This window comes from Chiloscyllium punctatum, chromosome 24 (assembly GCF_047496795.1).
Source record: "Chiloscyllium punctatum isolate Juve2018m chromosome 24, sChiPun1.3, whole genome shotgun sequence".
Classification (NCBI taxonomy): Eukaryota; Metazoa; Chordata; class Chondrichthyes; order Orectolobiformes; family Hemiscylliidae; genus Chiloscyllium; species Chiloscyllium punctatum.
Window position 1 is genome coordinate 54,146,866 of NC_092762.1, and position 15,581 is coordinate 54,162,446.

General features: G+C 38.9%; 1 protein-coding gene across 2 annotated transcripts in view; it reads left to right on the forward strand.

The window, feature by feature from the left end:
• The window catches only part of fsd1 (fibronectin type III and SPRY domain containing 1), a 50,258-nt gene extending 34,677 nt beyond the window's left edge, over positions 1-15,581 (forward strand). The window contains exons 11-13 of one of the 2 annotated variants that reach the window (XM_072593825.1): positions 3,806-4,057; positions 9,859-9,947; positions 13,285-15,581. In XM_072593825.1, coding sequence (XP_072449926.1) covers positions 3,806-4,057; positions 9,859-9,947; positions 13,285-13,395 — 452 coding nt within the window. In that variant the 3' untranslated portion in view covers positions 13,396-15,581. The remainder of the gene's footprint in view (positions 1-3,805; positions 4,058-9,858; positions 9,948-13,284) is intronic. The other variant, XM_072593824.1, reaches the window with a different exon arrangement.

A 15,581-nucleotide genomic window follows, 5' to 3' on the forward strand; every position in this document is an offset into this window, starting at 1 on the left:
TTTATGAATTGAAGTTTAGAAAGCTTTTTCCTAGAGTCTGAATAACTTGTAATGATAGCTCAGGCAAAACTGAGGACCATAACGAGGTATGAATAACCGATATTTCTGAATCAACTAAAATTTATTAAACAAGATTTTACAAACACTTGTGACAACAACATGAAAGGGCCAGGATTCCTTGACTGTTGCCAATTTCTTTCTTTCTCTTCCCTCTGAAGTCAAGTTCACTGAACTGTATCTTTGAACTATCCCAGAGAAACCATGGTAGACTGTGACATCAAAGATGCTAAGCTTCCAATTCTTCTCCTTTAATTCTTCCCAAGTTGCTCATCTATTTATTAGGGAATGGTCTGAATTGCCCCCATTCATTGACTTAAAATGACAGTGCTCTGATATAACCCCATCTGTGTTATTGAAAATCATATAGGCCAAGACAAATCTCCAACACTATTTCCTCTCTCCCTTTTTCAGGTTTGGGTAGCATTGGATTAGTTATCCAACAGTTTTGTATCTATATAAAAAAAGTGTTACTTCTCTCATAATGTAAAAACAATGACTGCAGATGCTGAAAACCAAATACTGGATTAGTGGTGCTGGAAGAGCACAGCAGTTCAGGCAGCATCCAACAAGCAGCGAAATCGACGTTTCGGGCAAAAGCCCTCTCTCATAATGTGTCATCCTCTTATAAATAATGCAAACTATCATTCAAAAACCACCGACTCAAAATGCTAAGGCAATCAAGAACCAATGTCTCTAGCAGAATATCAGGCTATCCTCTTAAAAATATAAATGCTTTATTCTCAAATATAGGTGATGTATTAAGACAGTGAGGTGCCTGAAACCTAATAAGAACACATTCTTATTTGAGATAAAGTCTCAAATGCAATTTAAGCTGCTAGGTGCAAAAGTTTACCTACTTCACAACAGACCATGACTTTGCATCTTGTGTAGTGAAATAAACAGAATTGCTTGAAGCCAGGTTGTTCATCACTGAAGCAATTTTAGTCAGCAAGACCAGTTCTTAACAAATAGTTGCCTTGGCCATTAATTGTCTCAATTGCAAACAAAAAATCAAACTGAACTACTTCAAGTTGAGGCTAAATCCTAAAACTTTATTTCAAGCCATAAAAATTAGTAATGTTATCAAAATATTATAGCTTGACTGTCTAGCCTTACAGTGAACTGCAGCGTTCAAGTAAACGTAAGTCTGGTTATGTAGTACAACCTTGATTATCCAAACGTTGATTATCTTTAAACAATCAATGAAACTTGAATGTGATATTTTAATAAACTCAGTCAGAACTAAGTTGAATGTAGAGATGGACACTCGTGTCTGGACTGTTTCTTCTGTACATGTATTCCTTTAGAATGATGTTCTTGATGTGGATCTTGCATGCAAATAGAAATGAATATAGCTTCAGGTTTTCAATTTGCATTTGGAGAAATTCTGCTTTAATACAGAACCATTGTGGTTGTCAGTATGCAAGGAGACTTTTTTTTTAGCGCATCAGGACCATGATGGTTCTTTCATTCAATCAACGCAAAGCTAAATCCACTATTCCACTTCTGCCCATGATCCTGTACCTTCCTTTGCTTGAAATGTTTATCTATTTTTTTCCATATTTTACCTAAGCTGTTGCTGGGTGTCAGAATGGCTAAGGGAGAACGGCAAAAAAAAACAATTGGAATGATGCCAAATTGGGCCCAGAACTGATTATGTGCAGCCAAGAAGAAGCATCAATTGCCATCATCGTGAGGTGACATCAATTTCCAGCGCAGCACTATCCAATCCAAATTAAGCCCCCTTACAGTGGAGGGGGGAGCTAAGCAAGGAGGATTCTGTCTGAGACTTTGAAAGGCTGTAATGCAATTTGTGGAGCTTGATCCCTCAATGTACAGTTATGAGCAACAAATGTCAATCTGATTGCAGTGGGTATCAAGCTCAGGCACTGGACAATTTACATTTGGTTTAACGTTTGCTTCAAAAGTTTTTATGTTGATGACTATGAAGTTAAACTACGCAGCTTTTAATCCATAACTTGCTTGTTGCTCACAAGTGGGTTGGTTGGTGGGAAGTAAGTGTCAATAATCCCAATCCCCTGACGTCCAAATTTCGCTGGGAACATCTATCTCTGCATCTCTCACCCACCATGGCGAGCTGCAAAGTTGCACTGCTCATTGGCTGGGGCTGCATTACTGGCCCTTACCCCCTCTCCCAGATTCTTTAGTCCTAGGCTTCCTTGGACATGTGGAAATCCGACCATCTCTGTAGGTGGTGACAGTATTACACACGGATTGTAGCAATTCAGTCTTGCGAGCGAAGGTGCATCCTGCTTGGAGACACCATTCAACAGATGATATCACTAGACATATTTTACATGCTTTGATGGCTAACTTTGCATTCAGATCAATAACTCTGCTAGATATTTACATCGATAGAGTTCAGTAAAATATGGGGGTATTTAGTATACGTGCAATAAACATGAGATGTACACATGAAATGTCTAACTAGCTAATTGCAAAAGGTTGAACCAGATCCTCAGTGGTATCAATATTATTCACAGAATTTGCATGAGTCAGTGGATTGCAAGGCAGAGCACGAATGAAATGTTACTCAGTGTCAGCAGCTTTTTCTGTGGGTAGTTAACTGCTAATATTTGACTTTGTGGTATCACTTTCAATGTTATGTAAATATTGTGAATAGTTTGCAGAATATGCATGTTTTACAGTTTAGGCATGTTTTAAAACTTATATTTGCTTCTCTGTCTTGCCTGTTTTTTTTAACAAAGTGAATTCCTATTAACCTGCTCACCCATAGAACCCACTCTCACCTTGCCACTGGCCTTTCATGACATTGTTTCCACCAATATCATCTGGGATATGCTTTGGGATAGGTAAGGGGCATCAAGCTGAAGGTTTGAAGCAAATGGCCTTGTGCTAACCCTGGCTATTGCACTACAGAGTCACTTTATTGTGAAACCTATTAAAGGAATGATGCAGAGCTGCAGGGTTTGGAGGTTAGAGTTTTTAAATTCCATTGTGTTTCCTCTGGTGTTTAAAACATCTAGATTTGCACTAACAACAGAACAGAATCCTGAATGTACCAGACATTCAACCAAATTTATATTTAGAAATGTCCTCTCTCTAGGAGACTTCACACTGAGTCTTCCTTAAGCTATGAAGGAAGATTGGCAGTTGCTTTAAGAATCCCCTCTAATTGCTTCAACAGTTCAGCCTCCTACATAATAGATGCAGCAAGTTAATGATTCGATCCCAAAGAGAAACTGAATAAGTCATAGTTGTGCAGTTACTGGAGGGCATTCTTGAATGACTAGAATATTTGGGAAGTTTGTATTCTGCAGAAAGGCTCTTCATGAAGAGGTGAAGGCATACAGGTAACCTGTTGGTTTAACTATTTTTCTTAGAACAAAAAGCCAGCGCAGAATTTCTTTTAGGAATAAATCCTCAACTACTTAGAGTCAAACGGCACAGAATCAGACCATTTGGTCCAACCAGTCCATGACAACATAATCCCAAACTAAACTAGTTCCTTCTACCTCCTCCTGGCCCATCTCCCTTCCAACCTTTCCTATTCGTGTACTTTTCCAAAAAAAATTCAATCCTACTTTCCAGGTTGCACTGCTGATTTTTGTTTTTTCTTAAAAAAAAATATTGTTGACTGCACTCCAGAACTAATTAAACAGATTTTGCTTGTGGTGAGCATTTTCTGTGGCAGGAAATAGATCTTCCGTGGGAACAAGGAATTGAACTGTTTCATGTGCATAATCACTTTTGTTTTCTGCAGGGGATACTCTAATTGATGGTGGACAGCATTACTGGGAGGTCACATTTGAAAGGGACAGCAAGGCTTTCATTGTAGGTGTGGCCTACAGGACTTTGGGCAAATTTGATCAACTGGGAAAGACCAATGCCTCCTGGTGTCTTCATCTCAATAACTGGCTGCAAGTCAGCTTTACCGCCAAACACAACAACAAAGCCAAAGTCTTGGATATCTCAGTACCTGAGAGAATCGGAGTTTATTGTAACTACAGTGAAGGTATTGGGATTCCAGTTCACCTCTACCCCTTGTTTTGTGCCAAAATGGTTAATGTCTATACCCCGTGTCCATGATTTCAGTTTTGAATGCTGAATTTGTTCAATGTACATTAAAACATCAGGTAGGGGCAACAGTGATAACTGGCTACGTCAATGTGTTCAATGACTTAACTGCGTTTTCTTTCTTTAAATGCTTCTCTCAGTTCCAGAGTATTGTTGTGACAGGCAGCAGACAAGGATGAGTTAATGCATTCCCTGTCAACTAGCTATGGCTATCATTGGCCATTATCTAGAAACTGTCCCTCACTATAGCCTTGATAGAGATCTTTGGGCATGGGGAGATCAAAAACTTGACAAAAGCTTTATTTTTGTAATTGTTAAATATTTTTAAACCTCTGACTGTAGGGGCATGTGCTTCGTAGTTCAGTTTTTAACTTTTTTTTTTACTGTTTCAACACCAGTGCGTGAGATCAAACATTACTGCTTTTAGTTATTTCAAAATCCAATTCATGAAATTCCTTATTGCTTCAGATATCTGTTGTTTCTTTATGCTAAGTTTAAAGTTTTATTATTTTCTTGCCTAAATGTTAAGTATTTTCTATTGCTAAATTTAAAATTTTCACATATTATTATATCAACTTCTCCTGCACCTCCAACATCTCATTGCCTAATCATGATGCCTTAAAGAATGAAGTTGAGTTTGTTCAGTAACTTTTTTTTTTGTATCTCTGAAAATTCTAAATGATTAGATAGAAATATATTGCATTCAAAATTGACTGTTCAGTGTATCTCATCTATGGCAGTGTTTCATGTTCCATTTAACCCTTTTTCTCTAACCTGATCAACGTATATCCCTTTAGACCTTTCTCCCTTGGATGCATCCATGTTATTCATTTCAACAAATCCATGTATTTCATGCAATTGCATGGTTATTATGAATTATTTTGGAAGCTGATTTCTTCCTACTAAGATTCTACAAACAAGTGAGATGAACAACCAATTGATCTAGTTTCATTTTCTTGGACTGGTAGTTCACGGAGAACAAGCTCCCTGTTCTTCACATTGTACTGTTTTACCTTTTCATGTTCACCATTACCAGGGAAAGCCCATCCAAACTTTAAAAAAAATTATTGTTGTGGTTCTGTTCGCCGAGCTGGGAATTTGTGTTGCAAATGTTTCGTCCCCTGTCTAGGTGACCTCCTCCAGTGCTTGGGAGCCTCCTGTGAAGTGCTTCTGTGATGTTTCCTCCGGCATTTATAGTGGCCTGTCTTTGCCACTTCTGGTTGTCAGTTCCAGCTGTCCGCTGCAGTGGCCGGTATATTGGGTCCAGGTCGATGTGTTTGTTGATAGAATCTGTGGATGAGTGCCATGCCTCTAGGAATTCCCTGGCTGTTCTCTGTTTGGCTTGCCCTATAATAGTAGTGTTGTCCCAGTCGAATTCATGTTGCTTGTCATCTGCGTGTGTGGCTACTAAGGGATAGCTGGTCGTTTCGGTTCGTGGCTAGTTGGTGTTCATGAATGCAGATCGTTAGCTGTCTGCATCACAAATCGTTTGCAACACAAATTCCCAGCTCGGTAAACAGAACTACAACAACAAGCACCCGAGCTACAAATCTTCTCCCAAACTTTGAAAAAAAATAATTCTTTGGACAGTGGGTATCACTAGCACCAGTTGCCCGTTGTCCATTTCCTTTCGATTGAGTGACTTGCTATGACCATTTCAGAAGAGATGTAAGGTTCAGCCACATTGCTGTGGGTATGGAAGAACCTATAGACTGGACAAGGTTAGGAGGGCAAATTTCCTTCCCTGAAGGACATCAGCAAAACAGACAATTTTTAATGAGAATAATGCTTTATTGGTCATTGTTACAAAGACCATATTTTAATTACAATTTTCTTAATGCCAATGCCACTAACTGTCCAGTAGTGTTTGAATCCTGGATGTTGAATGTTTGTAGGATACAACTCCTATTGGAATTTGTATCCTACAAACATTAGCATTGGTGCTTGGACTACAAATCAAGTGATATTGCTACATTTTCCCCAGTATATGTGAAAAATGAGGCTGCAGGAGTAGGTTACTCAGCCTCTTGAATTTTATTCACCATTCAACGATCTGCAATCTGATCTGATTGTGGCTAATGCAACAATCACTTGGTACTGAAGTGCTGAAATAATGGAATGGAATTTGCAGTCCGAACTGTTTGGCACAAACGAGCAACGGAGTTAAGCTAATCCAAATCTTTAGAATTGATCTGTGCTTAAACGTCATTGGAAAGAAGGCTATTTTTGTCAAACGAGTTTATCGTATAATTGATTCAAGTCACAATGCTGCTTTTTAGGTCGACTTCAGACATTCAAGGTTCAGGAGGTAATTTGGAGATAGCAGCATATAGATCTAAATGCACTGAAAGGCATTACATTGCGTTAAGAAGAGTTCGACTCTATCCACAACGACAAAGTATTTTAAGGCTAATCTGTCTCTGGATTAGATTTTAGCCTAGTAAGTACACTAGATCTTCATTTTATTCTACACGTCATTTCCTCTGTGACACAATCCTGCTGAATGAAAAATCTTCCCTGATGCTAAAAGCATGCATAATTTGCACCCATTAATTATGGTCAAGTTGCAAGAATTGCATCCTTTCCCTCCGTTAAAATGAAACAAGGCTGCTATTCATACTGTTTCATTTACTAATTGTTTAAAGTGCTGTATAGCAATTTACTTGTCCTCCAGTGACTTTCACAAAACACTGAGGAGGAATTAAAACAGAATGTGTTTGTCTCCTTTCACCTGGTTGCCACCATCTAGCCCCCTCGACTGGCCCCTGGTGTTCAGGTCCAGTATATCTGGAGATAATACGCATCATTCTGCTATAATGTTTATTTAAGCAAATTTGCCAAAACGTGATTTATGAAATAGGGACATAGTTTCTAACGCACAAAGTTTTAAAGTATGTATCGATTATAACATGATTCTGACCCCACTAGTTTAAATGATGTTGCTGTTATGCGATTTTCTTATAGCATGGGGTTATATGAGAATGGAGCTACTATGTTCTGGTAGAACTGACTGTATCCTGCTTCCAGGTGACCTTAGAACTTGCTGCACTATTTCTTTCTTTCTTTCTTTCGAGGGGCATGATAGCTTGGTCAGCACATATTGCCCATCCCTAACTGCCCTTGAGAAGATGATGGTGAGCTGCTGCCTTGAACTGTAGTAGGTACACCCGCAATGATGTTAGGGAGTGAGTTTCAGAATTCTGATCCAGTGACAGTGAAGGGACGGCAATATAGTTCCAAATCAGGAGCAGCGCTTCCAAGTTGTAGGATTTGAAGCATTGTTCCCAACAGTTTTGGAAATTAGCGAGGTTCAAACGAAAGGAGGCGATCATCTCCAATCTGAATATCTACGAGCTGAAAGTTTTTTTTGTGGTGAGTAACTTGCCACCTGATTCTGAACCCTGTCCTCCATCTACATGGCTTAGATCAGTAGATCGATGGGATCTTATCCATTTACCTGGATGAGTTGTGCTCCAACAGCATTGAAGAAGCAATTATAATTCACCTACTGGTGCAGCAGGTCCACAGCTGACAACATCCTCCTAGCCCTGTGCACATCCCTGAAACATTTGGATAGTAAGGATACCTACATCAGGCTTCCACTTACTGACTACAACTCCAATTTCAACCAAACTAATCTCCAAATTCTGAGGCCTAGTTCTTTGTTCTACCCTCTGCAACTAGAACTGCAATCCATGAGGATAGGCAACAGCACCTCCTATCCGACAATCTTCTTCACCAGTGTCCCACAAGGATCCGCACTCAGCCCTTTACTGTATTCCCTGCACATCCATGACTGTGTGTGTGGCCAAATTATGTCCAAAATCCATCTAAAAGTGTGCTAATGACATCACTGTTATAGGCTAGATAATCAAACAATGACTAGACAGAATAAAGGGAAGAGAGTGAGTGCTTCGTAATGTAGTATAAAGGCAACAATGTCAGCAAAACTAAAGGATCGATCATTGACTTCAAGCAGTAAGAAAGAGAGCACGCCCACATCAACATGAATGGAGCTGAGGTGGAATTGGTCAAGAGCATCAAGTTCCTAGAATGATAATCACCAACAATCTGTCCTGGAGGTCCCAGATTGATGCAATAATTAAGAAGACACAACAACGCCTCTTCCTTCCTCAGGAGGCTAAGGAAATTTGACATGTCCATGAAGACATTCACCAACATTTACCCATGCACTGTACAAATGCATTCTATCTGGGTGCATCATGGCTTGCTACGGGGCTGAGTATGCATCCTTGTGGGATGCTGATGATGAAGATTGTCGTATAGGAGGTACTGTTGGCTATCCTCATGAATTGCAGTTCCAGTTGTAGAGGGTGGAGCAGAGACAAAGGTCTCAGAATTTACAGATTAGTTTACCAGAATTGTAAGAAACTACAGAGAGTTGTGAACAGAGCCCAGTCCATCAAGTCAGCCTCCCACCATTGACTCAGTCTATACCTCTCAGTGCCTCAAAAACACAGCCAACATCATCAAAGACCTCTCAACCTGGTTATAATCCCTTCCAACCTCTCTCATTGGGCAGAAGATACAAAACTTTAAACACACATACCGGCAGGTTCAAGAACCGCCTCTTCTCTGCTGTTATTCGACTTCAGAATGGACATCTCAAGGTTCAAATCTAATGTTGATCTTGCTTTTTGTACATCTTCATTTGCAGCTGTAACTTTGTATTCCTCACTCTGTTCAATCACGCTATGATCTTTGTTTGGCATGATCTGCCTATACAGCTTTCAAAACAAAACTTTTCATTGTACATGTGACAATAAATCAAATCAATATCATTATAAAACAAAGCACTCCACTTGATTGTCACCCCATCCAGACCCTTTCGCATTCACTCCTTCCACCACTGCCAACACACAGCGGCAGCACTGTAAACTAATTATAAGATGCACAGCAGCAACTTGATCAACGTTCATTCAACAGGGCTTTGCAAAAGGGCAGACTCTAGCACCTAGACGGACAAGAGTATCAATTACATGAGAAAACCACCACTGGCAAGTTCCCTCCCTGACTTGGAACTATATGATTGTTCCTCATTTGATGCTGGGTCAAATAGTGGAGCTGTCTAATTGCAGTGTAGAGGACCCTACATCTCGTGAACTGCAGCAGGTTAAGATAGCAGCTTGCTGACTCCTCTTCAAAGGTAATTATGTATGGGCAGTAAATGTCAGCCTAGCTAGTGGCACCCACATCTCGTTAAAGAATAAATAAGATAGAGCAAGTTATTATCCCTAGTGTTGCTACAAACTGAGAACTTGTTTGTTGATCTGAGCCTTTCCAAATTTGGGTGATAATTTTGACTTAAAATGTCAGTTTAGTTTGGTCATAGCAACAATGCAACTGAGGAAGATGGCAGCACATGGAAAAGAAAGATAACTGGAAGAACATTTTTTTTTCAATATATTGAATTACAGATTTGTGTAGGCAATACTAATGGAGAGTGTAGCGATATATTTCAATAGGCACATTTTGTGCCTTTCAGTCAGTACAGTGCACACATCTACATGGGAGGTCACATGGAGAGGAAAGTGTGGATGACACCCCAGCAATGGAATGGAAAATCGAAGCGATGATTCCTGCAGCCCATTCCTACACCAGTTTTCCTTATTCCAGAATTTTTGGAGCAGAATCAGCACTGTTTCAATTCTAAAGTTTGAGAAGTTGGTAATTTATTTGAGGCAATTTGTAAAACGCTTTATTTTTCTTGTTTTTAAGGTCACCTTTCATTCTACAATGCCAAAACAAAGCAACTGATTCATTCATTTCGAACAAAGTTCACACAGCCTATCCTTCCTGCCTTCATGGTAAGTGCTGTACTCTCTCCGTGCTGGCTTTTCAGTCTGAATATATATGTTGAATAGACTTAAAATGGAAAGGTGACCAAGTACATGATCTTACTGGCTTGACTCTCTGTAATTTCAAAGGCATCGCATGTCTTCAGAAGTTTCGGATCTGAGGTTCCCAAACTTTATTTAATGTATAATAAAAACAGTAAATACTGGAAATATTCAGCAGTCCAACGCAACCTCTGGAGAGAGTCAGAAGCCACACGACACAATGTTATGTTGAAATCCTGTGATTTAACCCCAGTCTAGCACCAACACCTCCACACTCTGGAGAGAGAAGCCGTTAATGTCTCAGGCTAATGACTTATTATGTACAAAAGTCCAGCATACAAATTTAACATTTTGACTTCCTATCATGCGCAAGTGCTTTAAATTGTAAAACTCGCATGCATCTTAAAGGGTTAATAGTATAATTTGCACAGTTTGATATAGATATGGCTGTGGTTTGCATCATATGAGGGAAAAGAGACTTTGAGTAGCAAGTTATTTTCTATGTAGACTAGTTGTTAATACTTTGATTTAATTCCAGTCAGCAATGAGAATTCACTTCCTCCCAGATAATTATAGCAAACTGTTTATCAAAACTTTGTTAGCCTATTTGACAATTCTCAGAAACCTTGCTCACATTTAAATCCAAACTTAGCTAGTTTCTTTTGCCAAGCAAATGCTCCCTCTCTGCAGCCTCATTCTCGACAGTAGAACAGCCTAGACATTAAAATGCAGGATTTGTTCCATGTTCCATATTAGTGACTCTTCATAAAATAATGAAAGGGTCTGCCTCTGCCTGTTTTTAAAGAAGTTGGCCCTGCCACAACAAAATTTTAATGCAAACATTGGACCTGATTCTTGATCTTAGCTGGATTTTGCTCTGAGAAGTCTATAGCCTGAATACCGAAGAAAGATGTTTCGAAAGGCAAATGGATCCAGGCTGCTGCATTTGACTGAGTGCAGGATAGATCTGTACCACCAACATCACCCAAATCCAAGATGACAGAGCCATCAGTTTAACATCAACCTACTGTTAATGATTCAGACACTTTGCTAATTTTGACATTGCTTCCTATTTTACAGTTGCCAGAAACTGACCGAGGTGTCTCAAAATCCAAAAATGTATTAGTTATTGTACCTGAAGCATATTGATTCCCAACACCATTTTTTTTCTCATAAAATTGCAGTTCTGAGAATTATGTCTTATTTGGTTTGCATCTGCAAACTGCAAATATCCACTTTTTTTTTAAAGCTGTACTTTCTCCTCAGATGATCCTATGATTATTTTCAAGGAATTATATAGTAATTAACATCAACCATATCTCAAAGTAGAAATGTTGAAGCATTTGCTTTGAATGTTTAGTTTCCACCACTTGAACTTCCTGATGTGGTGGTGGATGTGGGTACCATTACAATGTTTTAAAAACCATTTGGATAAATACATGCATAAGAAATGTTTAGAGGGATATGGTCCAAGCACAGGCAGGTGAGACTAGTTGAGTTTGGGATTATGATCAGCATGCATTGGTTGGACTGTGCTGTGTGACTCTCTGAACACTTCAGATTAAAAGCATTTTTATTTGCATGGTCATTGATTCCTAGTCAGAGTCATACTGACTCTTTGGTCCAACTTATCTATGCCGACCAAGTTTCCCAAACTAAACTAGTCCCACTTTGGCCGATTATCCCCCTATAAACCTTGCCTATTCGTGTACTTATCCAAATGTCTTTTAAATGTTGCAACTGTACCTGCATCTATTACTTCCTTTGCCATTTCATTCCACATATGAACCACCCTCTGTATGAAAATGTTGCCCCTCGGATCTCTTTTAAATCTTTCTCCTCTCAACTTAAAATTATGCCCCCTAGTTTTGAACTCCCCCACCCACGAGAAAAGACCTTTGCCCTTCACTTTATCTATGCCCCTCATGACTTTATAAACCTCTATATAAAGTCACCCCTTAACTACGTACACTCTAGTGAAAAAGGTTCCAGCATCTCCTTTATAACTCAAACCCTCCCGTCCCTGTACTATCCTTGGAAATCTTTTCTGCACCCTGTCCAGTTTAATAATATCCTATCTATATTAGCGTGATCAGAACTGTACACTGCACTCCAAAAGTGGCCTCACCAACATCCTGTACTACTGCAATATGTTTTGAGATTAATTTACAATTTAATTAAATATCAGTTTTTGAAAAGAGACTGGATCACTCTGCCTGTGAAAATTTGGTCGAGGTTTTCTTCACAAAAAGACTGGATTTTTCAGAATTTGAAATAATTCTCAATTCCTCCCAAAACTAGGTCTAAAAGTTAGATCTAATATCTTGGAAAAATAGGAAAAAGGTATCACAGAAGAGGAAAATATTTCCTTGACTCCAATAAAACAGATTGTTTTCGTGATAAAATGCTGAATAGCCCAAGAAATGTTGAAGTACATGTATGACCTTATCTCTGCCAATTCATGTAATGTCGAGTCAGTGATTGCCTTAACTGCAAGTCTTGTCTTTTAAGTTTAAACTATCTTGGGGACAAAAAAGTGACAACTCCACTTATAATAAAGTTCAAACGCAATCAAGTAGTGTCTGCAAATTGCTCTTACTTACTCCGTATAGTATCATGACATCCAGTGACTGAGAGTGCCCAATTCTAATTTAATACTAATATGATATAGTGAAGAAGAGATGAGAAATAAGGGAGTGATTGAAAGTGGAAACTTTCTCCTGTGTATCCCCACAGAGAGATCTTGTGTATCCCCAGCAGACCTTTTGATCTAGCTAGTCTGAATTTTCAGCTGAATTAAAATAGATGTTGCCTTATCTAAAACCCACTTTTATCTCCAGAAATGGAAGCAGGAGTGTCATTGTTGGGTACCTTTTGATGAGGCAGGGAAGCTGACTTATTTTCTAATCGTCTTCACACCAGAACATTGAGGGAATATTTTGTAGAAATGGGGCCTTTGCTAAACTTTTCTCTTCAATGCATTTGGAGCCAGTTCAAATAATTACACAAAAAATGACTCTTTGTAAATAATAACTAGAGCACCACTTCCACATTTGTATTCTGAAATTCTCCATGCTTATTTATGGTTCTACCACTCTCCCTCCCTTTTTCCAAATATACTTCACCGTCTCTGCAATTGGTCTTCTGTTTGATGGTCACAGTTCCACTCTCTGCTCACCCCACAAGACACACAGTGACAACTTGTTGGATGTTTTATAATGTTGCTTTTGTTCCCCCTGTTTCTCCATTCCCACACCTCCCCTCCCCTCCCCCACCCCCCCCCCCACCCCCCCACCAACTCCAGGTCTGGTGCGGCAGTTTTATTGTGCAAACAGGGCTTCAGGTACCGAGTGCTGTCAAATCACTGCAGAAACGCAACAGTGGGACGAGCAGCTCCACCGCCAGCCTAACCTAGAAGTCATTGACCAAGCTTCCATGCTACTGCACCCAGCTCATACTAAAGCAAAGACTGTACCCTGAAAACTGCCTTGAGAAGGGAACCGAAGACTGGAAACTAGATTCTCCACACCCCACCTGAGTGTGGACCTTTGGCCTTTTTTAAAATTTACAATGATTTGAATTTGAACTCTTTCAGAAATGGAGACTTGTGATTGAGTCTCTGCTTCTGTTTGTGGTTGACACTAAAACCTTGATGCGCAGCCTTGATTGTGAAATGTTTTTAAAAATAATAAACTGAAAATGTTAATTATAGCCAATGATTGAACAAATATTTCTGGTGGAATCTCATGTGATGTTCATTTATCTCCCTTTTGAGGGTGGCTTTACATTGTAATATCTTTTGATCATAATAACCAACCCATGATATAAACAGATTTTCTACTGTCCTGTTTTCTCTAAACCCAGAACAGAAGAGAGGAGTTAATCAGTATCATGATAAAAATATTGTTGCTTTATCCAATCCTGTAAAAATTTATTTCTGTTCTCGCTGGGGACATGGGACATTTTAAGTTATAGAAAATAGTATAGTCATCCGAAAATCAAGATATGCAATTGAGCCAATTGCAGTAATGGGAATCCTAAAAAGAAACTTGAATGAGTAGTGCTAGTTCTCTATCCACGCACTTTTTTTTCTTATTAAATTTGATGTTATCTTGTTTCCACAGTCTGGAGTGCACCAAATGTAAGCCTAGGCTGAGAAATCATTCTTGTTTATTTTCTTCTAGTTGATCCTGATTTTTGTAAAACCCCTTCTGTTAGCTTGTTACTTCAATATGGTTGTATGAGATGGGAAAGGAAGATTTATAGACTTGTGCCCATTCGGATTACCAGAATTCTGAACACTATCAAGCTTTCTGTGAGCTCATATCCATCTGGCAAGATGGATGCTTGTTAGTCAATATTCCAAGAATATTTTGAAACTGACCATCAAAGGCAATAGGATTGTAGTTCAGGCTGAATTTGGCTGAGAGCAATGAGGCTCCTTACCATGCAGTCTTCCTCCTTGTAATTACCATAGGATAAGTACCATTTGAGATTCTAAAAGATTCTTAATGATTTGACCACATCATCTGTGCAGTCTCTTTTGAGCTCTACTACTGCTGGCTGCTTTTCACAACTGAGGCAAAATCTAACGCAATCTGCAAACTAGCTGGTCTCAGTTAAATATGGGTAGAGCATGGGTATTTTGCTGGGTTGTGCTTAATTGTACCAAGCACAACATTTGACCACAAACTTTTCTGAGAAGAGGTACATCTATTTGGGTATTTTATCCTGCCTTCTCTGTACTAGTAAACACGAGGAATGGATATGACACCACTTGGGGTCTGTTTCCTTTCAGTCCATTAATTAACAAAGCTACTTTAATGAATGTCATGATCTGTTATGGGTTCACAATTAAGGGGAACCCAATGCAGGCTTTAACACAATAGGGTCTTTTAAAATAAGTCACTATTGCTGAATGTTGTTATAATTTCAGATTTGGCACATGCTACCTGTATATCTCTATTTCAAACCTTCATGGATGACAGAGTAGAGGCCAAATGAAAAGGAAGTGTATTTTATTGAATTCAGTGCAATATTGGCATGTCTCAATTACCCCAGTCTGTGTTCTGTGCATTTTATGCCTCTTTTGGTGGAGCAGACATTTTGTGGTGCACTGTGTGTGAAAGGAATGAAATTGCATTTGTATAATGTCTGAAATTACAGTAAATGATGTGATTATAAGGATATTTGTGCACCTAGAAGTAATTTAACTGGGGTAGCACTTAATGCAGAGAGTATTTGACTTGAATGTGACAAGTGCTAGGAAGAGGGATTTCCTGGTGTTTAAACAATAGTAGTAAATGCATTAACAGGGGAGCTGAGAACTGCTGACTGTTAGACAGAGAATTCTATTTTATACCATATGCAGACTGTGATAACAGTGAAAGTATTCTACTGGATTAAGTTTACATGTTTAAATCTTTTAGAAATGGAATCTGGGCTGTTGCGTTTTTGTGACTGGTTCTAAATTCAGTATTTATTTTTACTTGTAAAATTCATTTTGCATTTTCTTAGTAACACATTGGCTTCAACATCCAATTAATAGTGTATATAAAGATTGACATTTCACATTAATGTTTAATATTGTATTAAAAATTA